The sequence below is a fragment of the Cyanistes caeruleus genome, chromosome 10 (genome assembly GCF_971803275.1).
Source record: "Cyanistes caeruleus chromosome 10, bCyaCae1.hap1.1, whole genome shotgun sequence".
Lineage (NCBI taxonomy): Eukaryota > Metazoa > Chordata > Aves > Passeriformes > Paridae > Cyanistes > Cyanistes caeruleus.
This window is the reverse complement of record NC_141710.1, coordinates 10,030,272-10,052,824: the sequence shown is the minus strand read 5'-3', so window position 1 is coordinate 10,052,824 and position 22,553 is coordinate 10,030,272. Positions and strand designations below refer to the sequence as shown.

General features: G+C 40.1%; 1 protein-coding gene across 4 annotated transcripts in view; it reads left to right on the top strand.

The window, feature by feature from the left end:
• Window positions 1-22,553, top strand: part of PID1 (phosphotyrosine interaction domain containing 1) — an 84,540-nt gene that overhangs the window by 16,267 nt on the left and 45,720 nt on the right. For 2 of the 4 annotated variants that reach the window (XM_086844901.1, XM_023933187.2), the window contains one exon: window positions 16,597-16,743. The exons of 1 other annotated variant lie outside the window; for it this stretch is intronic. In XM_086844901.1, coding sequence (XP_086701027.1) covers window positions 16,597-16,743 — 147 coding nt within the window. Of the gene's footprint in view, window positions 1-11,819; window positions 11,839-16,596; window positions 16,744-22,553 lie in introns of those variants that run through there. One more of the 4 variants, XM_023933190.2, reaches the window with a different exon arrangement.

Here is a 22,553-nt window from a genome sequence, read left to right as displayed (position 1 = left end):
TGAGTAAGGGACTGAGACCTTGCTGAGTGTTCAGTGTTTCAATGCACACGTATCTTTTCTGGAATTGAAAACATCTTTTATTCCCCGGGCTGAGCTGGCAGCCGGCACAGAAGGCAGTCTGCTTTGTGTTTATCAGTCCGAGGAGAAGCCCAGTCCTGGTGAGCATATATATCACCATATATGCCAAGAGCATCAACAGGAACTTAACCATCTTATACCCTCTTTTTTTTCTTTTTTTTTTTTTTATTACTCACATATGGTCATTCAGGGAGGTGTTTAATTCTTTAAATATGGTGAGGAAGGTATTAGTGTATTGAGGGTAGAGGGTTTAACCTTGTGATATCCAGAGCTTTGCTGAATGGCTGGCCACAGCTGATGGCTGGATGCTGTGTGATTTGTCCTGGGAGGTGCTGTGGGAACATCCCCCCTTGTGTGGACCAGCTCTGAGCAGGAATCCCATCTTGCCATGCCCTCCATGCCCCTCAGCACAGGGGGATGCTACCTGCATGATGGAGCTGTTTTGGGGTACCTGCAGAAGATTCACCTGTGGACTGTTTTTTTTTGGGAAATATTGCCCCGTGCTGTCATCTGTGTGGAGTTTATTCAGAGAGAGCAAGAAGCCTGATCCTGATGAATTCATTAAGCTATTCCATTAATTTTACTTAGTCTAATTTAAATTGTGGTGTAGGTATGTAAAAATGGCCTTGATCATTTTGGGCTTGGCTGGAGCCCTCTGGTCCAAGGCTGTAAATAAACCTCTGGCAGTGAGTGAAAGCCAAAGGGCTTTTGAAGGGTCTTCTCAGATGAGTCTTCTGGCCATGTGTGGAGAAATTGGGATGTATAAAAGGTTTCTTGAGTAGCTGAGGACAATATAAAAGCCTGTAATGGTGTTTTACCTTCAGAGTTTTAGTTACTCGAGTTCTAGAAAGAAAATTTCTTGCATAAATTTTGGTGGCTCTTTTCATTATCTAAGTACCAGGTTTGTTACTGTATGAACTTGATAATTAGTTTGTAATCCGTGCATAGGCATTTCATCCTGGTGGTTTTCTTGCAGAGAATAATTTGCCTTTTATTTGTTGAGAATGTTCTTTTTTAGTGAAAACAGAACTCCCATTCATGATGGGGACAGCAAATGTAGTAAAACACTATCATAGCTGGGATTTGTTGTACGCTATGGATTTATGTCAAGAATGTTAATGATTTGTTTATGAATAAGTGAGCCTGTAGTATTGTGAAACAGTATCTGGCAGTGCTGCTGAATGGACATTTTGAGAGCAGAAGATTCTTCAACTGAATAAGCTGTAGATATTTGTGTGTCTCAAACTACTCATAAGTAAACTTATGTATTTTAAGCAAAAGTGTTTATTTAATACATTATCATCAATGGTGCTCATCTGACAGAAATGTATGAGCCACTTGATATCAAGCAAAGAGGTGGTTAAGTACTTTTTAAGAGCAGTTAATCTTCTTTTAGTGGGCTTTAGTTTAAAAAGAAGGTTTTCTTCCAGAAAGCAACACAAATCCTTAAGTGGAGCAGTGTGATGTTTGCAGAGTTGAGAGTAGATCAGGAAGGTGCTCTGGTTTTGCAGTGTCTCACTTGGGCGTTACCACCTAGCTCAACAGAGCCACTTGAATTTACTGATAAAGTCACCACTTGGTTTCCAGTTTGTTGCATAGTCCCAAATAATACACACCTTCCTGACAGGAGCTTGGGATGGATTTACTGCTTTCTTCTAATGCTCATTTTCTTGGAAGAACACCTTTGGATGGGCAGGGGAGGTGGTACATTACCATCTTACATGAGTCCAAAGATCAATAATTATCTCCTGTGTGTTTGGAGTACTTGAGAGAATAGAAACACAGTCCCTTAAAAGGATAATCTGGGGACTAAATTAAACCTCATCCCAGGTAATGATTCCTTGCATTGCCTGTTACAGTTTGCAAAGTCAAGGTGTTGGATCTAATCACTGATATGACAAATCTACTGACCAACAACCGATGTCCAACAGGACGAACGAAGTGAGAGCTCTGTCACTGTTTTGGACTCCCTTGTCAACCTAATGTGGGACTTTCCATGCTAAATTTTAAAGAGAAATGATTGCAATATTTATCTTCTCTCCAACCATCCTTCCTGTAATGAGTTTTATAGCTGGTTAAATGGGTTGTCACTCAAGTGAGATTCATGCATTTTTAAATGTTGCTAAGCCTCTTGAAAAAGATGATGCTGTAGCAGGAAGCTTTGCTGTGTGCCTTCATGCAGCATGGGCAGCTGAGCCCAAAGCAGAGGGGCTTCAGAGCTGGATTCAGGAAGTGTCAGAGGCAGTTGGTGTTGTGCATCCAGGCTGCCGTGTGCAGTGACTTAACTCTGCCTGATAAATTATGACATTTCTTGAAATAGTGCCCTGTACTTTTTAATGAGCTGGGCTATCAGCTCTGCATCAGTGGATGGTTAAAATGAAGCAAGAATTGCTTTAACATTAAAACTGTGCCTGGAGGTCTTCTCTGAGAAATTGCTTATGATTATTAAGTGAATATAATACGGTAAGACAACCTTGCTTCTTGTGCTGTTCTTTTTTTTGTACCAAGCGCAGTTTTGGAAGTTGAAAAATGTACAGATGAAAAGTGATATTTAAATGGGAATGGCTTTGAAAGCTGTGCAGTGCTCTCCCCCTTTGAATGGGGATAGGGAAAGGAGGTAAGTCACAATATATTGAGATGCAGCTTTTATAGATTAATTTGATTTCCTCTAAATATGGCTTGATTGTGTGCCAAACAGAAAAGAGGCTGAAGCCAGAGCACTTCGTGTGCCGAACTGAATAACATCTTCCAAACCAAATGGGCTGGGCCAAAATGAACCTTGAATTATTCGTTCCTTCTGCTGTTCATGCGCACTTAGAGCTAAAGAAATGGAAAGGTAGCTGTCCTGTGTGAGAATTAATGAGGAAGCAGCTGTGGGGGTCGGTCAGGCTGACTACAGCCTAACCTGCTACAGGGCAGCAACATGCTGGGATGTTTTATGCAGGTCGGAGGCCTTGCCACAGGTAGCTCTGCCAAGTTATCACTGACATTTACCCCTGTGTCCTGCCTACATTATTTCATCAATGGTACTATGGTACAATGGCATGGTACTGCCTCTGCTTTCAGAATTACCTCCTGTTTCTTCCCTAGAATCATCTCTGAGATGGTGTTTCAGCAAATAAATAGCCCCCCAACTCCAACCAGCACACATTCAGGGATGATGACAAAGAGGGAAACTCGATGGAAACTGACGAACTAATTTGTTCTCTAGACAGACACTTGCACCCTTTTGCCACTCAGATACCGCACCATTAAACACTATTAAATATTGGCAGCTTCACAGCAACGTGCATTTGTGATTTCTGTACTGTGTAAGCAGAAAAGGCAATCCCAAATCTCCTTCAGGAATGGCTTTACTCTGCCAGGTTGGGAACATCAGTGATAGCCACCAGAGTCTTTTAATTTCTGACTGTAATGGTGATAAAACATGAAAGCGGAAGTGCTCATGTTGTTGAGCATGAGTTGGAACTAATCAGCTTTCTACAGATGCTACAGGGAAAATAGATCATAACACATAGCCCTGTTTCATGTGCTGGTTGAAGCTGTTCCTCTTTTAATCTTTATAAAAGTGAAGGAGCACCTTGTGTAATATCATGGTTTTCAAATGATTTCTAGCCTGTATTTAAAACTAATTATTTTTTAAAAATCTGTGTTTTAGCAGATGCCCTTGTCATACATTTTTCATTGTGCGTCAGTCAAAACCCACAGGCACCCTGTGTGGATAACTACAGCATACATTCCCTTGGCTTGAACAACAGACAGTGGTGGTAGTTTGGGTTCCTCTTTCTGCAGGAAATCTGTGGCTTCAACCTCTGATTTTCTCTGTTGTGCTGTGGATGACACTGAGATGCACGCGATCGCCAGCAAGCGCTTCAGGACAGGGACACAGCAACACTTGGAACCCTTGAATTGTGGTGGTTTCTGGATTGTACCCAGGAGGGAACTGGCTTTGTTGAATGATCAAAGGTCCCCTTCGCTCATCAGCTGCTGGGAATGGAGCAGCCAGATGTTTATGTAGCCGATTGTCTTGTAAAACCGTAGAATTGGCTTGTGCAAATAGCTGTGCATGCAAAACTTGAGTGATGTTATTTCAGAGGCTTTTCTAATGTCATCTGAGAATCTTTTCCAGTCAGACAACCTGGGATCCAAAGCTGAAAAAAATCAAACAAGGATACCTTCTGTTTCTCAAGCCATCTGACACTAAAAATAGTGTAGTCAGATTGAAGGTTGGTCTGTAGGATGGGAACTAGTGGTGATTAATTGATGTGGAATTAAAGTCCCCTCTGAAAATCTGTTACTTCAGTTAACATCTTGCCCAAGACTTTCCACTTTTGAGGTTATCTGTTACAAGCTTTGCTTCTGGACTGAAATGACATATTTTCTGTAAAAATGAAAATATTTTACTTGTGGTGATCTCCCAAGTTACCAGAAATGCAAACATTTCTGCAGACTTTCCTCTAAATTATGGCAATGCTTGAAAAGCAGGAAGATCGCCATCTGTCATCAAGCTTGGAATTATCCCTCAGCAAGAGAAATATTCATTTTGAGTGTTCAACTCTGACTGTTGACTTCCAAAGTGGAGACCTAGTGGCAAAGTGTTATTTTGTGCCCACGTGGAACGTTTTGTGCTGAATGTTCCTGATTAGGGTGTAGGCAGAGCAGCTTTGCAGTGGGCAGTGCTCGGGAGCTCAGCAGCTGTACTGAAGCTCTGAGGGAAGTGTGTGGTGGAGAAGCACAAGTCTTGTGGAGCTGTCATGTGGTGCCCTGGCTGCTGGGTAGCTCTGCTAATAAACACTCTCCACCTTCTTAGGATGGTGTTTCATCAGACTGGTTGGCCTTGATCATCCCAGCCATGGACTGGTATTTGCTTTAACTGCTTTCTAAATGATCCTTGCTTTCAAAACGTAAGAAACTGCATTAAACACTTGGAGCTAGAGAGTTACTTTTCCTGTAAGTATTTGTGGAAGCAGGAAACTACAAAGATTCTCTTGAAAAGTATTCTGTGAATTCTTCATTCAAAAATTGGGGCAAAATTGGGGCTGACCAATAGAAAAGTGTCACTGGAGATTCATACTGAATCCCTATGTACATTCATCAATCTGCCTCATATTTACAGTTTATCTCTAATTGTTTGGGTTATTTTTTTCTTTTATTTTGGCATAATTACTGTCCTTGACATCACTGAGTATGGCTTGGAGAGCTTTCAAAGAACTATATGGCCATTCTATATGCAAATACCTTAGATAAGCAGAGGTGTAAAGCCTTCAGCAGGGCTGCAGCATGAAGAATTTAATGAGAAAAGTGAATTATAAGATTGATTACCCTTTGCTTAGTGGTCAGAATGCAACTAACAAGAGCTGCAAATCTGGGCAGAAAGACGTGCTATGAAAAGCATTATCTCAAGATTAAGCTGTGGAGGACACATTTTTGCATGATAATCTACTGGATTTATTTTAACTCTTATTTATTTATGGTGGTGGTTATGAAAGTGGAATTTTTAGCAGTCTCAGTATAATTATAGAGGACTGAATTTGTAAAGCTGCTCAAACATTTTGCATCAGGGTTGAATATTTTCTTTCAGCTAAATATGACTTTTCTTTATTAAAGGAAATATTTGTCTTGATACTCTTTTCCCCAGAGGAATGACTAATAGATATTCAGAGGATTCAATACTTTAATATTTTATCAGAGAACCCTAAATTCTTTTATTCCCTTCTCTTTCAGGGTAAATAATTTAGATTTCAGCTGCATCAAGTTTGATAAAAGCCATCTTGTTAACATCTCCTGCAGAATTCCAGCTCTGTGCTTTGAGGGTTGCTGGAATAACTGCATCACTAATGCTTTGAAGTTAAATTGAATGGGGCAAAGGAGGAAGACTGGTGGGGAAATGCTGGGCAGGCACTTAATTTATTTTAATATTGTTGGTTCTTTCACAACTGTTTAACTAACTGCCTGACACAGGCAGATAGGGGTCTGTAAATGTAGTGTGTGTTCAAAATATTTCTGTCTTGTATTACAGGAATATATTTTAGATCTGCATCTATAGGAGGGCTTTAACATTCCAGGTCCCTTTCCTTGGATCTTGATGTTCTATATCACTTCATTTATTCTAAGCTTAAAACATGTTAAAACGCTGCTTGCAATAATTGACAGGGTTTACATGAACAAACTATAGTAATAATTCCTCCCCCCCAAACAACCCTCTCATTTACATTCCTATTTCTTTTGCAACTTCACTTCTCAAAGATGAGCCCGAACTTGAGAACACAGGACTTTTTCAATGCAAAATTATTTAGGTTGTAAAGTGGCTGAGGATGGATGTTGTTTGTGGTGGTGAGCAATCAATGGAGGGGAGAGGGGAGGAAAGTTGAGACTGAGAATCAGGATATTCCTCTTTGTTACTGAGTGGAATTCTTTATTCTGTAGGACTTTTGTGTGTAGAAACTTGTAAGTCATCGCTGTGTTGAACAAAATTTGGAGCAAATTGGACAGAAGTGAGAGTATAATTACTGGAAACAGAGGAAATAGCTTTCACAATGTAAAGAGGTTGAATGATGATCCTTGTACATGCCTGAAGTCTTCCAGTTCTGCTAGTCTTGCTGAAAGGGAACATTTGGATAGTTTCAAACTTTTCTGTTTCCTTTAGTTAAGCAATTCCTTATTTCCATCATTCAGTGCACTTACACTTCAACATTGCCAATGAAATTAAGACCAAGACAGTTACTTCACTAAGAAGTGATAGTAATTCTTCATGTAGGTGCAGGTAGTAGCACATGTAAAGCAGCAGTAAAGTTGAGGGTTGTTCTGTTCCTGTTGAACTTCAGATTGTTTTGCCAGAGATTTCTGTGGAAGAAGGGTTGTTTTTTTCATGGCATATGAGATTCCTAAAGACTGGGATTTGGTTATGAATGAGCACGTGTTTCCAGAATGGAATTACTTGGAATGAGTTTGTTTAATGGATTGTGGGTTCCTCCAGAGTGACGCTGCAGTGCCTGTGTGAGGAGTTAGCTCTTTTTAATTGGTCCCATATGTACTGGCAGATAGTATATTAACCATGCCTTGAGGGGATAAGGGCGTCTGGTTGAATCTCATGGTGCGTATTTTATTTCTTTTCTGGAGGGATTTGCTTTTTTTTTCTTGGGTTTTTTCCCACCTCTTTGTTCTTAGAACTGTAGATATGTATATATATGTATAACCACTAGCGTTTTGAAACTTAATATTCAGCTGAGGGATTAGTTAAGCTTCTGCAAAATTATCTGAACTTTGCTGACAAGTAAAGAGGAAGAAACTGAGGTTTTATAGAGAAGCTGGAGTTTCTGAGTATCTCTGAGTTTGAATGACTAAACTGCAAGAAGTTAGAAGCTTAATCTCCATCTTGTCAAGCACTAAGGAATTGTCCTTTGAAAACCAGAAAGATGGAAGCATCAGAATAGATTAATTTTGGAAAACCTTGAAAACGCTATGCAGATTTAACCTTTATATCTGGAGGATGTGGATATTGGAGGGCTGTCCTGCCCATGGGCCCTGCTGGCCTTAACTAAGGGGAACACCATTCTCAGCTATTTTACTTGACTCATTCTGAACTGGACAAAGCAGAGTAATTTCGCATCTGGTTGTTTTGGCTCAGCTTAACAAGTAGGGTAGTTGTAGGAGAAACAGGAATGTAAATGAGTTGGTGTGATTTTTCTTTTGTGAAGGTTTCTTGATGCAAATCCTGTCAATTATCCAACTGTAAAGTTTTGCTGAATTAATGAGGCACTTTGTAGAAAGGTATTTTTGATCACTTTCTGTAGAATCCCTTATTTCTGATGTAGGCTCTCTAGTGTACTACTTTTATTCATGGCTTAAAGAATTGGAAAGACCTACTACTGTGTGAAGTTGCCCTGGGGTAGTGGCTATGTATCTGCACTGCAGTGGGACCCAATTTTCATCTATATTCTGCATTGTCTGCTCAAAGATTTGTATAGCTATAAAGCCTGGCAGAGTTCCCCCATGGTGAATAATTTGCTGTTGGAGGTGGGAAAGGAGTAGTGTTGCAGGAGATGAAATGCCTGTGAGTGTAGTCAGGGCTGGGGAAGTTCCTTGTGATGGGACAGTAGTGCTGGCCAGACACAGCTCCCTGGGGATGCTCTGGGCAAGCACTGATGGTGCTTGTGGGGACATGTGGTGGGAGGGAAGGCTAAAGCCACCAGGCTTCTTCTTCATCCCTTGCAAGGGCTGAGGGGGTACAAAAAGGGGGTACAAAAAGCCTTTTCCCAAAAAGGCTGACATGCTAAAGATGCAGGTCCATTCCCTTGGAAGAGGCTTGTGTCTGTGGGAAATATGAGGACCCCTTCTCAGAGAGCCTCAGGAATGCCAGGTTTAAATCTTGGGGGTGGTTCTGATGGAAAAGGCAGTGCTGTACATTAGCATCAAAGGACTCAGTGATAAAATAGCTTTAGAGGAAGGAATGGATTCTTGTTACTTTGCAACTGTAAATACAGTAATTAATTGGACCAGAAATTAATTTGATTTATATTTAAGCAATACATAACCTTTTTTGTTAAGAGTCTGTACACTTTTTCTCCAAAGTACTGAGGTGTTACTTCTAGCAAATAATCAGGGCAGATTCCTTCTTTGTGTCTTTGTCACCCAGTCCCTATCCCTGTCTCAGAAAATACCAAGTTATTGATTTATGGCAAAAAATGAAGAAGAGTGACAGAGTGAAACACTGGTTTTGAAAGGGCTGCATTGGAGAATGCAGTGGCTGCCTGGCAGGCTTGTTTTGCCAGGCACAGAGTGAAGAGAAAAAACTTTTTAAAGCATCCTCTGACACAGAAATTATTGGAAAGCCTCCAAGGGCAAATTGAAAAAGCAACAGCTGCCTTCATGCTGCAGGATTCCATTGTTTTAGTATTGGGCCAACTATACCGAATAATACATGTACTGGAAACTCATGTTAGGAGAAAAATATGTTGGAAAGCAGCTTAGGGGTCAGCTCAAAATCAAAGAGAATGAACTTGACGTATCTATGCTGCTGCGTGTTCTATTTTGTTCTTTCTTTTCTTGTCAGCTCCTATTTCTTAATTTATTTCTCTCTCTCTTTTTTTTTTTTTTTCTTTTTTTCCCAAACCATTTGCCTTGTCTCGGACTTGTATTTTGACTGCCATTTGTCCTGAAAAATGCTGGAGCTGATAAATTCTTCTGCTTCCATTGAGAAATTCTGGTATCTTTGAAACTGTAATCTAGTTTAAAATTCCTGAACTAGTTCAGTTGTGACAAAACTATTAGAATTTGAGAGTTAACAGTAATTTCTGGGGCCAAAATGAGAGCAGCTCTGTTGATAAATTGGTGAAGATTTTTTATGTTTTATTTTGATAGATTCTAAAAAAAGTTATAAAATATATATGCTATGAACACCAGGCATTGGAAATTACAGCTTATTTCAATATATATGTAAGTCATCAGTACGTAAAAGAATGTAAAAGCCCAAATCCAAGCAGATGTATTTAGATGTTCATCTTATATCCAACATGCCTAATTTCCACTGAAATATTAGCCTGGGAATTTAAGCAGTGTAATGTAGAGACTGATGAAAGAATTTTACTGTGGTACTGTGACTTTTTTTTTCCTCCTCCACTCATGTCTTAGGGAGGTCTTATTTTATTTTCATGATTTTGAGTGTTCCGAAATATTGACTCCTTCCGTCCTGCCCTGATGGGAATCTCTGTAGTGAGGCTTTGGGTTCTGAGCAGTTGTGACCAAACTGGGAACTTGGTCTCTGAATATCCTGTACATTTAGATTTGCTTAGGTTGGGGTTTAGTTTAGTTTGACTGATGGTAGAGAGATGTTAGAGGATCAGTCATGAAATTCTCATCTGGCTCTGAAGTTCCCTGCAGTTTGGAGGGTGTTTGTATCTGGGACTGTGTTTTTTTGGGCAGCAATCCTGCTGATCGGAATCGCATAAGCTTGGCAACACAACGGGGGCATTCAGCCAGAGCAAACTTGAAGTACACAGGGTCTGAGAACAAAACGTTTCACATGAATTAAATTGTGAGGAAACAGAAATTCTTCAAACTTGTAAGAAAACAAGGCAATGTGAGCACTGTCTCACAGGCAGCTGTGTGATCACAGTTATTGATAGGGAGTGCCTGTTCTATTTATGAAATCTTGATAATTATGTGTTTTTAAGAGATATGTCTTGCCACCACAGGAAAAAGAATATTCCCAAGAAGTTGATGTCAGAGTGGGATGGAATAATTCTTCGTACTTGCATGCAAAGATCCAGTAGCATCTTCGCTGATGCTTTTTGACTCTCAGCTGATTTTAGTTTCCTGTGTATTTTGTCATGCTTTGATGCCATCTTCTTCTTGCTGTCCTGTCATGAAGATTAGAGCTTATCCTGTAAAATGAAGTTTACTCCTTTCTGTGCCCAAACTCCCTCTGCCACCCCGTCTTTCTCCTATGCTGTCTCCTGGGTAGGGTGGAAGTAGCATGGGGACACGAGAGGGGAAATGGTGGCAGGCACTGGCTGAGTCTCTTATGTATAACCATGCATGGTCATTGGACATGTAGAGAGGGGGCAAAAGTTGCTTGGTTGGTTGTTTTTTTGGTTTATTTTTGTTTTTGTTTTGTGGAACATTTCTCAGATGCTTTGTCCCAAAATTCTTGGGGGTGCCGTGCCTTAGCCCACTGAGTTATGCCAAGTTATGCCATGGGCCTGTCCAAGCTCTTCTGCTTACAAAATGTATCACAGGGTGCCTGCAGGCAAGCCTGCCTTGCCATTTCCACATGTTGCCACTTTGTGATTGACAAATGAAATTTCAGATATAATTAATGATTTTTCACATTAATAGCATCTGTTACCTGAAAGAAATTGAATGGGTTTGTTTTGATAGGCTGGCAAGATATAGGTCTTGAGATGCTAGATGAGATAAGCTTTTAATAACCAGTTTTCTGGAGTTAGATTGCTTTCAAGAAGGTTTCTTGGGATGGATCTGCTGGAGTATAGCTGTGACATGGTCTTGGGTTTGTGCATGCCAGTCAGTTTTGTGTTACAGAGTAAGCTGCTGATGGGATCATTTCTGACTTTATCATGATAAATTGCTTCCATCCCTTCTTTAGAGGGCTTTCTTGCAGTGTTCAGTACAATGTTTATATGAACTGCTACTAAAGGATAAATAAATAAAGCACAATGTAGTTTAATGTGGGGGAGGGAAAGCATTTAAACTGTATTAGCAGTTATTTGTTTAACAAGAAATGGAGCAGAGATGACATTTATCTGTATTGGACAGATTGGCTTTAAACAAAACAAAGCCTTGAAATGGATCAGTTTTCATATAGATCAGAATTCTTCTTTCCTTGCTGAAAAGCTGGAGGCTTGGGGTTGGGTGGTCCTCAGCTCACAGCTGTGCTCATGTAACCATAGTTATGCTCATGGGGTAACCATAGTGCCAAAGGTCTATTGTGTTGTCATCTCCTCTTGTACCTATTGACTGGATATACTAGTAGTCAGTTCCACTGGGAACAGGCCAAAAGGAACATTTATACTTTCTAAAATTCTCTTGCGGTTCAATTCACTTGGTTGTATCTTTCTTCTCCTGGGCGGCATTGTCTTGCTGTAGGACGCTGTTGAAAAGTTCTGGGTTCATTCCAGAACTAAATGGGTTTCAGAGGTAGAGAGGTACTTGTGCTGAAATAGTAAATTATAGAGCTTATTTTTGCATTTCCCTTCTTCTTTTGCTGATGCACTAACATGGATTTCATCTGGGAATTCCTTTGTAGGTACTGTAGAAGGATGAATTGCCCAGAGGACTGCTTCTTGTTCTGGCAGATCACTCTTTTAGAGTCTTTGAAGTTTTAGAATAACTCTTTTTCATCAGTTAATATCCCATCATTTTTGGGTTTGTATTCAATGTGCATCTTTGGCAAAATTGGCCAAGTACTGGTCACCTGGAAATGTGATGCCAGTTTACGCAGTCATGTGTTGATTGTAATACTGATGTTAAAAGAGAATGGGAGATGAGGGCTAAGGTGCTGAAGACCTTTCTTTCAGTCACCATGTTGCCACCCAGTCAACCTGTAAAATGTATTTATTTTGCTTAATTCTTGCTTTTATTTATTTTGCTTAACTCCTGTTGCTGGATTACAAATTACAATTACAGCCCCCTCTTTCTTGACATTTATTTTTATACTCCCATCCAATATATAATCCTTTCTTAGATTTTTGAATTTGGGCCTTTATTGCCATCAGGAAAATTAAAAGATCTGCTAGGCTTGGCTGCTGAATACTTAGTGTCATGAACAGCAGTGACTGTTTTGTCAAGACCTGAAGATGACCATTATTATTCCAAATTTCAGTGCATTATTTTCTCCTCCAAGTCATGTTTCTTTGCATGGAATCATAGTTATTTTATCCAAGATATTTGGCCTGAGTTCTGGAAGTGACTGTATTTTTGCTGACAAACTAAACAGGATCCAAATGCTGTTAATTTTTAGTTTTAACTTCAGCAGAAATTGTGCCTGAACTAAATATGCAGCTTGTAAAATTTGCAAGTTGAATGCTCTGAACTAGTTAATTTAGAGGTAATGTATGACTGTTGAGCTGATAACAAAATATATGTTAAACAATATAGAAGTTGTTGATTCTTAAGTTCAATTAACTGATAGTCAAGAGTGTTAGTGATGGCAGGGTTTTCATTGAAATAGGGAGCACTTTGAGGGTCACCAAGGAGGCAAGAGGCAGTAAATCTGTAGTGACAGTCTTAGCCAGTTATGGGGTTGGGCTACCAGTTATGCACCATTTGGTTTTCTTCTGCAGGGGAAAGGATGCCATTAAGATGGGTAAACTAAACGAAATAAACTGATGGAACTTGAATCCTTGAACAAGCAAAACCATGGTTTTACATTAAGATAATTGTCGAGTGTTATTGGCAGTAAAAACTTAAATTTTGCTCTGAATGATATAATGTTCAGCAACTAGGAAAATACAATGCTAATTTTATGTCTGATGCTTTCCTTGGCATTTAAGGTATTTTCATTTGCTCAAGGTATTTTTAAACTTACTGCCAATTTCTTACTGTTATGTTACTCCTTGCATTTATTTCAAATATAAAGTCATATCAGTAGTACTATCTGAATGGATAAATAATGAGTGATGTGTAGTTCTGAGCTGTTGGTATAATCATGCCAGCTAAGAATATCTTCTGATGATGAATTTCAGAGCCACTAAATTAACCTAGTAGTTCTGGAACATGAAATGTGAATGGTATAATGTTCCCTGGAACTTTATTCACTTTGTTTGCTGGGTTGCCAAAGTCATGCTTTTCAAGAACTTTGTGAACTTAAAGCGCTTTAAAGAAAAATTTCAAGTTCACAGCAGTGGAGAGTGAATGCCTCGTCTCAAAAAATACATTGGCTACTGTTATAGGTCAGCTTTTGCCAACAGTTTCTGCAGGAGATGCCAGTTTGGACTGGAAACCCAAGAAATGGGTTCAGCGAAGCACTTTATCCTGTTCTTGGCTTCAAGCACATGAATAATCCCATTGACTACCCACGTGTGCTTTACTGCGACTGCTCACATAGTGAAAGTTAGGCATGTGTTTAAATAACGTGCTTATTTGGGGGCTCCCTGTGTGATGTCTGCTGGCAGAGATTTGATTTTCTTATGGCAGCCATCACATGACCTGTGCAGGGAGCAGAGTGTGGTCTGCATTAGGCCTGTGGGCCAAAGCAAAGGCTATTTCTGCGTCCACCCCCAATCCTTTCTGCACTTCTCTGGCAACTAATCAGCTGTTTGCTGCCAATTGTGCTCTCGTGTTTTTGGCACCCAACTGCTCCAACTTGCTGCTCATACAAGTATTGAATTGCCTTTGTAAGGCACAGAGTAGGCTTTTCCTTGTTTAATATTGTATATGTGGTTGTTACGACATGAAAAAAAAGATAGATCTTTACCACAGTTTTCTTCATTTTGGTCAAATTGTGCCCTTTCTGTCAGTAGTCCCATTGAAGTTTATAGAGATGGCAGCAGAGGAGAAGAACCATTTTGCAGGTCCAAGCTCACTGCTCAGGAGGGCTAAATGGAGTTTTTTACATCTGTTGTCTAATGGAATCACCATTCTTTATTGGAAAAGCCCTCTAAACAGATCATTTATGGAAATAGAGGTCTTTCAGCACTCAAGGAAGGGAAAAGTTAAATGCTAGGACAGGTTCTTCAACCTGCTTATTTCACAATCATTCTCTTTGTTGATCCAAAATTGGCTCATTTGGAAGATAGTATGACTTAAGGTTAATGGTATATTTTTTCCATCTCTGCCTTCCTCTCTTATCCCCTGCATCCACAAGACAGCAGCAGAAAGCCCTGGAGGCAGCATTTCCCCAGGCTTGAAAAGGGATCATTTGCAGGAGAAATCGCTGTGACCTGTGCATTTCTGGGCCTGAGCTCCAGCACCCTTTGCCTGCTGCGTATTTTCTCTCCCAAAAATACAACCTCAGCAGCAGGTTAGCAGGCCTAGAGCCGATAGATAAAAGCAAGTCAAGCTGGAATAGACAGCAGTTAGCCAGTGGGACCAGCAAGCCCAGCACTGCAGCTGGTAATCAGTGATGCTGCTTCTAACAGCATCTCAAACCTTCCACATGCTTTGTACTCATCATGGCTTTTTACCTGCTGTTCAGCCTTTGCTAGCAACTCCACTGGAGAGGCCTAGGAAACTCCAAACAAAAGGTCGTTTATTGCAACCTAAAGGTAAAATTAAGTAGGTTTTCTCAGTCAGTTTAGTAATCCTAGCTGTCAAAGAGCTCTTTTATCTTCAGAAACATGTCAGAGAATATTCTTTAATGTACACTCATCTTAAATGGAGTACTTTTTTGCTGGGGCTGTGTTTGGGAGAGTGAATGGGGTAATGTGTAATATAAGCAGATGAAAAATAGTATGAGTAGAGTGCTTCACTGGGATGAAAACTTGAATGTTTGCACAAACACCACAGAGGCCCTAAAGTATTGCTGTTAACAGGCTGTAACTTCATGTGTAAAACAGGTAAATAAGCACTATTTTCACAGACTGTTAGTTTATATACCTTGAACAAATCTAAAAGTGTTTGAAGTACTGTACTTCCAGCAGCATAACAATTATTAGACCTAAACACTGGCGAACTAAGAACTAAACTGTTACAAAAGTATATCAACAGGCTTTCAGTTGGCACATGATAAAATATTTATGATCTAGTAGCAACTTTATTTTCAAAGGAATATTCATATCCACAAAAATTCATAGAAAACCTATTTAGCATAGTATCTAAATAGTTGATTCATCCACTATGTGTAAATAAAATGTTGAATAGACACTCTCTTCATCAAAAATACAGGACTGAACAACAAGGACCTGTGTTGATTTTCTAGCTCCAATAGAGACTTCTTGCATGGTTCTGGGAAATCACTTAGCATCTCTTTTTCTGCAAGCAAGACCCTGTAATGCTTGTTTGCCTTGCATAGGTAAAGTGGAGACTGAGAAAAGGGGTGGCTGCAAAGCAAATTAAGACTCTCCTATTAAAAGTCAGAACAAATGGTTTAGTTTTGATATAAGTATCTGGAGTCATTGCACATATATCTAATAACTGCTGCTTGGTAAGAGTCAACTTAGGAAGTTTTGATAAAGTCATATTTCACTAGACAGTGCTGTGGCATGCTACCACCTTCATTTGGTTCATATCTGCGTTTTTTCTCCCTTAGATAAGTAGTAGCATGTGAAAATGTTCAGTTTTTCAAATGAAGGTCAGTTCAAAGAAACATCTGAATGTTAAAAATTTTCTCTTGGCTCCCCTGATTCCACAAAATTTATTTGGAAGTCTTTCATGGATTGACTTTACTCACTTTAAACAATTGCTGAGAAACTTTTAATTTGATAACTTTACTGTCCACTTGGATAGTTCTTCACTGAAGCCTGGGGAGTCTGTTTAAGAAAGTGGCAAGTTCTGAGTGACATCTATTCATTGCTACCAAGAGTGACATTTACATTGGAGACGACAGGAACTATTGCTTACAAAGGAAGAGAATATGAAATTCACATGACAAAGGTAAACCAATGAGGGATTCAGCTCAGTGGGAATGGTAACATCTACAAAGGTCAGTGGGATGAGATGTAAGTACAGAGGAAGGAGAGCAAGGATGGATGAATCCACAGTTCTTTTAATGGTCTTTGATCCCCTGTTCTTCCTCCCTTTGGATATAAGTAGAGGAACTGGGTCCGTGAACAGCTTTATTACATACTTGCAAATGATCAGAGGTTGAATTTAGACACTTTGTGGAACAAATGTGAATTGTAATGAATCCTTTCACTTTGTCTGTATATATCTTTTTTAATTAAAAATAGTCTCCACATTGCTGATAGTAGTGAATGCTTTCAAGTCATAGAACTTTTTAAGTCTCCCCAGGAAAGCTTGTGAGACATTGAACAGCAAGTGAAACAAACAGACACGTCCTATTATTAACTCTCATTTTTCTGCACTGGAACTGGAGGTAATTTATTTTCTTTTTCTGTTTAGCACTTTCAGACCATGTTAAAGACTAAGTTGAATGTCCTAACTCTTCGTAAAGAGCCTCTCCCGACAGTGATCTTCCATGAGCCAGAAGCCATTGAGCTGTGCACCACAACCCCCCTCATGAAGACCCGGACTCACACTGGATGCAAGGTACTCAGAAATATAAACTGAGGGAGTGAGCCCACTGTGGAGGTGTCCCACGTGATTGTGAGAACTCTAAAGAGCCCAAAGTAACCAACACTATGGTGTTGTTTCCAGTTCTGGAAATTCCATTAACTGCTACTAATACTATAAAGTTTCTGAATCAAAAAAGTAATTGAGCATTTCTGACCAGAAACTTTAGTGTTCAGGGGGAAAAGGTTTGGGTTACATGTCATGATGCAAATTGTGGAGGATTTCTAATAGCTTGTGATGAACTGCTGGTTGTAAACACTGACATTATTTCTATAAGGGCTAGTGTTGCAGCTTAAATCTCGAGGTTAGTTTGGTTGGGTTTTTTTTTTCTTTGTTTCTTTGGGTTTTTTAAGACAAAAATGGAAAAAGTGGGACAGGATACTTATACCTTGATTTGGTTAAGCAACAAGTGCCCAGTTACATCAAAGAAGAGCTTCTGCAAAGGCTGTTCCTCTTTTGAAAAGTTTGATGGCTTAAGAGCCCCAAGTGTTTTCTTCTGTGGTAAGAAACCATATAAAAATAGGGAACAAATCTGCTCTGTTTGCATCTTTTCTTGGAGTCATTTTCCTTGATCACAGAGCTCGCCTGGCCTTGCAGGGCTATGGGTGGCCTTGCAGACTGAGCTGGGTACCAGTCTGGCCTGTGCTGCCAGTTTGGGCTTGGCCACCGATTCCCCTTCACCCTGCCTGCCCTCGAGGGTCTTAGTGGAAATGGGGAGAACTGGGCTTCAGACTCCCCTGCTCTGTAAAGTGTTAACTCCAGGAGAGCTGTTGCTTGATGCTGTGTGTGCTGGATAAGATCCAAAGCGCAATTAAATGTCCTAAACCCCTTCCCTGCCACAGTGTGTACACAAACATGTGCACACACACTCTTCCCTGCTGGGGCATCTGAGTGAGGTAGGGTTGGAAGAAATTGCTTTCCCCTGCTTCTCTTGGCATACTGTATTTGGACACCTCCAGGCCTGGCACTTCCTCAGCTAAGTTTCTTCTTGGGAAGTGTCACTTCCCAAGCATTTGACACTCTGCCTGTCACAATAGCCAGGAACAGGACTCTGCTGCTGGGTGTTGAAGCAGAGCTGCCCTGTGCTGATGCAGAGGAGTGCGAGGGAAGCAACCCTAATATGCTTTGTATGTTAGCTCGCAGCATCTGCTCTTCCATGGTGATACTTTTTGTCCTTTATGTTGACAGCTAATGAATTTTTAGGGAATATTAGCTATGATCAAAATGATTCACAAAGTATCTGGCTTTCACCTTCAGTGAGAGAGGTCAGGCATAATAATGCTTTCAGAAATCAGTTTATCTTTGTGAATGTGTATAGAATTTAAATGAAGCTTTTTATTCAACTTACAGTCCTTCAGTTGGAAAAGAATTGCAGAGAGACGTTGAACCCCTCAGTGAAGAGAATCTCATTCTATATTTAGATCTCTTTTATTTATTAATTTATTTTTCCTGCAGTATAGCATAGTAGTGCTGACAAAGGAACATCTGCTACCACAACACTTACGTTTTTCTTCTTGCACTGTTTCTTCTTCTCCCCTTTCCCTAAAGCTAGTTTACCCCCTGTCAGTGCTGGACTCTTACGATGGTGGTTTTGGGGTAGTGGCCAGGCCTTCCTGAGGTGATTCAGCTGCTGTGATTTTCAGTACCTGCCTTGGGAAGATGATTCCATGTGTATGTTGTTCCTGTGGCTAAGAAATCCTTTCCCGTTAATAACTGAAAGGCTTCTATTTTACCCAGTCTCTGTAGTCATAACCGCTTTTTTCCCTCCTCTTTTTTTCCTGACTAAATGTGCTCTTCCTGCCAGCTGTTAATAGGTAATTAATTTTCCTGTCCTCTTTCCCCTCTGATTATTATTTTTTTACTGACTGATACAATAGTAATGTCACCATAAAAAAGCTACAATTTTATAATATGATTTTTTGTTCTTTCAGATCTGATCTATTCCTGTTATTCTGGGTGTAAGGCAGCAGATGCTGTAGTGTTGTTGGTACCACCAGGCCTGTCTGGTTCTGAGACCTGGGCTTTTCAGGCAAGAGTACAGCATCCAGTTTCTACTTGCTTTCATGAGTCACACTTTTTTGATCCTTAATAATTTTATTCCTCTTGACTGAAATCCCTCCAATTTTTCTATGTAATCCCATTAATGAGATAGCATCATTTGTCTGACAGAGGCTCCAGACATCTAATTTTGTTGCACAGTTTTAACATAAGCCTCAGCTGGCACCATCTTGTTATGGAAACTTGACACATAGAATTGCTTTGCTGTTTAGAGGTCTGGGCATTGGTTTTCTGATGTGATTGCTCTTTTACTTGTCCTTTCATCACAAGGCAGGCTTCTGTTTTTGCTTTCATTTGCAGTTAGCTGCTAAATCGTGAAGAAAAAAGCCCCTTTTTTGCTGAGATCTAATCCCATTTAGTAATTCAATGGGATAGTTTAAAGAATAGCAGGGAAATATCTAGTTTGAAGTAATCTAGGGGAACCCCCACCTAATCTGGAAAGTTAAACAATTAATCAGATTTAGAGTGCTTTTCTTTCTTGTCCAGTTCTACATCTGATGCAACTTTGTTGTCATCATAGTTTCGCAAATATATTTTTTACTTGTAACAGAAGGCTTAAGACTCATTCCTTCTGTACCTGCATGTCTGCACCTGCCTGCTTGGGTCTGATGTGCTTGTTGTCCTTCCCACCCTTCTAGACTTGTGGGCATGATTTCCCCAAGAAGGAGAAATGGATAGTGTTAGCACTGGGGACCCATGTGCATCCTGCCTCTTCCCTGCAATGGGTGTGGCATTTATGAATGCTGGATAACCAAGGGCTAAGGCTGGCAGCTGCTACAAAGAATGAAAAAACCCAACTGGCTTATTGTATACCTGTAAATGGCAGGTCTCAGCTTAAGCTAAACCGCCCATTCCTGAGGAATGGCAAAAAAGAGTGAGAATAAATCTTCTGTTAGTAGCTGGACCACACTTGCAGTCCCAGGTCCTGATTTTATTTTATTTTATTTTATTAGAGCATGTTTTCCATTCTGGTATGAGTGTGATTTAGATGTGTGTATATAAAAAAGCATCTATTCTTCTTCAGATCCTAGGAATTTCTTTTAGACTGTGGCTGTCCTTCTTGTAGGTATTTCATGTCAAAGGGACACTCCTGTGCTTCAGATGGAAACCTCCTTATCACTTATCCCAGCACTAAGTACCACCAGATGGAAACGCAAAATCTAGGCTATCTCCAGAAAATTAGTTACTCTCTACTCAGAAATTCCTGCTTTCTCCATGCCTTTTAACAGATTTTGTTCAAGTTCTGCATGGCTTATTCTTCCTTAATGTCCTAATCAGCTTATATTGATTCTAATGTTTCTTGATTTCTGTCCCTTTGAGCCATGGTGGTGGCACAAAGGGAGCTGCCTAAATGACTCTCTCATGCTGTAGCTTTTCCAGGCACTGGTGCAGTAATTTAAAAGGACAGAGGTTAAAAATGCTGTCTTCAATTTTTAAAGTGATGTAGTAGGTTTAATTATTTATTTTTTTTCCCCCTTTTTATTGGAAGACTCTTCAAAGTGAAGTCAGTGCTGAATAATCAGCTTCAGGTCAGGCAATCTTATTCCTTCGGTTCCCACCAGTGGACAAGCTTTTCTCAGCAGCCTGGGAGGCTGAAAGGAACATAAACAGTGCAAGTAATTATATTCTTAAGAGTAAGCTTTAATGAAATGGGAAAATATATTTTTAGTGATATGGTATGTACAGGAATGATAGTCATTGCTTGCCTGTCTTACTGGATTGATTTGATGAGCTTATTAATTCAGGCTTTGTGCAAGGTACGATGTGAGAATTTCTGACAGTGTATCTTAATTTAAGATGGATGAAAGTCTTGTTAAACAATTTGTATAAATGTCATTTGTAGAGTAATAGTGTTGTAAAACCAAGTCTTGCACATACTGATAGAGATTTAAAAGTAGACAAGAAGTAACATAAATAAATGGAGTTTGGTCTTCCAGAACAGCTTAATAGCTTCACTCCCAAAGCAAGAGGAAAGTGTTTCTTGTACTAAGCTGGCTGCAGGATGGTGATGACAGTGGGGCCAGGGCCACAGCTGGGCTTCTGTGGCACCAGTTGTACACCAAGTACAACTGTGTCAGCAGCTGGACACCAAGCTTGACTGGTGTAACTCTGGGGCACACCTGATGCTGATACCTGATGTTTGTCAACCTATGAACTGGACTTGGGGTCTTTTCTGGGACAGCTTGGCAGTGCCTGAGACACCCTGACAGTGCCTGCCCTCCAAACACAGCTCTGGCCCCTTCAGCAAAGCCACAGCCTGTTGCCCTTGTTCCTGCTCTTCTGGCTTTGCTGGCTGCTGCCAACAGCTTGCATTTTCCCTTTGTCTCTCTGTCTTTCTCCCATTTTTCTTTTCTCAAAAGCAGCTTTCACCATTAGAGACAATTCCAGCACCTGTGGGCCCTACAAATCAATCTCCATGCACATGAAATTGTCTCATGTGCTTTGAGCTGCAGGATGTACAGCAGCATAGCAGAGACTGGAAGTTTGGTCTGTAAGGGCTAAACAGATGAATAGGGATACAATTAAGCATCATAAAGTCACCCTAGGACATTGGAGATTACTCATAATAAGCTAATAGGATGAATAAGAGATGAGTGAGAGTAAGATTGATTGTGATTTAATTATGATTTTTAGAATTCAAATGTTTCTTATTGGGATACATATTAAAAAATCGAAACATTGTCTTAAAATTGCCCTCCTCAGTCTGATTCTAATTCCTGGTGTAAGGGAGTCATTTAGGAATAATGTCTTCTCAGATACTACTGCCTATTTTTGGTTTTCTGCCTTGTTAATTTTGATTGCTAAGGCCTTGCAGCACGACTGTCTCTTACCACATACTTGCAAAATACCCCATTTCTACTCTATCCTACATGCCTCTATAGCAAATTTAGTAATGCTGTGTTGTTGCTTTTATTGGTCATTGTATTTTTAAAACTTAGAATGTTGTTACTTTTTTCCCTGTAGACCAGACTTTCCCAAGCTGTTTTCCCCAGCATTTCTGGTACATGCAGCCTCTTCCACTGGTGTCCCATCATAATCAGCCTGGCCAAATCTGTTACTGCTTGAGCATTCAGGGGTACAGCGTCTGCTGGGCCTGGGGGCCCTTCAACATCCAGAAAAAAGCTATCCTGCCAGTTTCAAACAGCCCATAGAGGATGGTTTTGGTGGTAGCAATTTCAGCCTCGTTCCTCTTCCCCTTCATTGGTCCCCAATGCCTAAGTGTTAGCTCTGTGTCGCTGGAGCGTGGGCAAATGGCTTCCCTCAGCTGCCCTGTAATTGTGTTACTGTTATGGGTTGGTTTTGTGTCTTCATACTGAACCAGACAAAATGCAACAAGAATGTTGTCCCTCATGTCAGTACCCAGAGACCAAGGTGCTCTTTACTGTTATTATGTCCTGTTGACCAAAATGGCTGAAAATGCATCTATAGTCTCTCTGGGATGGTAAAATCCAGGTGGTATAAATGGGTAGTTAAAAATCTTGTGTTTTACTTAAATTTTTAACAAATAATCAAAAAAGCCTACTCCTGTTGAATGTTTATTGCTCTTTTGGCTATTGAAACCATAGCTGATTGGATGCTGCACATACTCTTTAAACCACCTCACTATACTTACAAAACTTAATAAAAGTGTTCTCTTTGCATCTATAGAATCATCAAGGATGACTGTTTTGAGTACAGCTGTAAATATCCACTAGCTGCCTCGTCTTCATTATCATTTTATAGGCCTG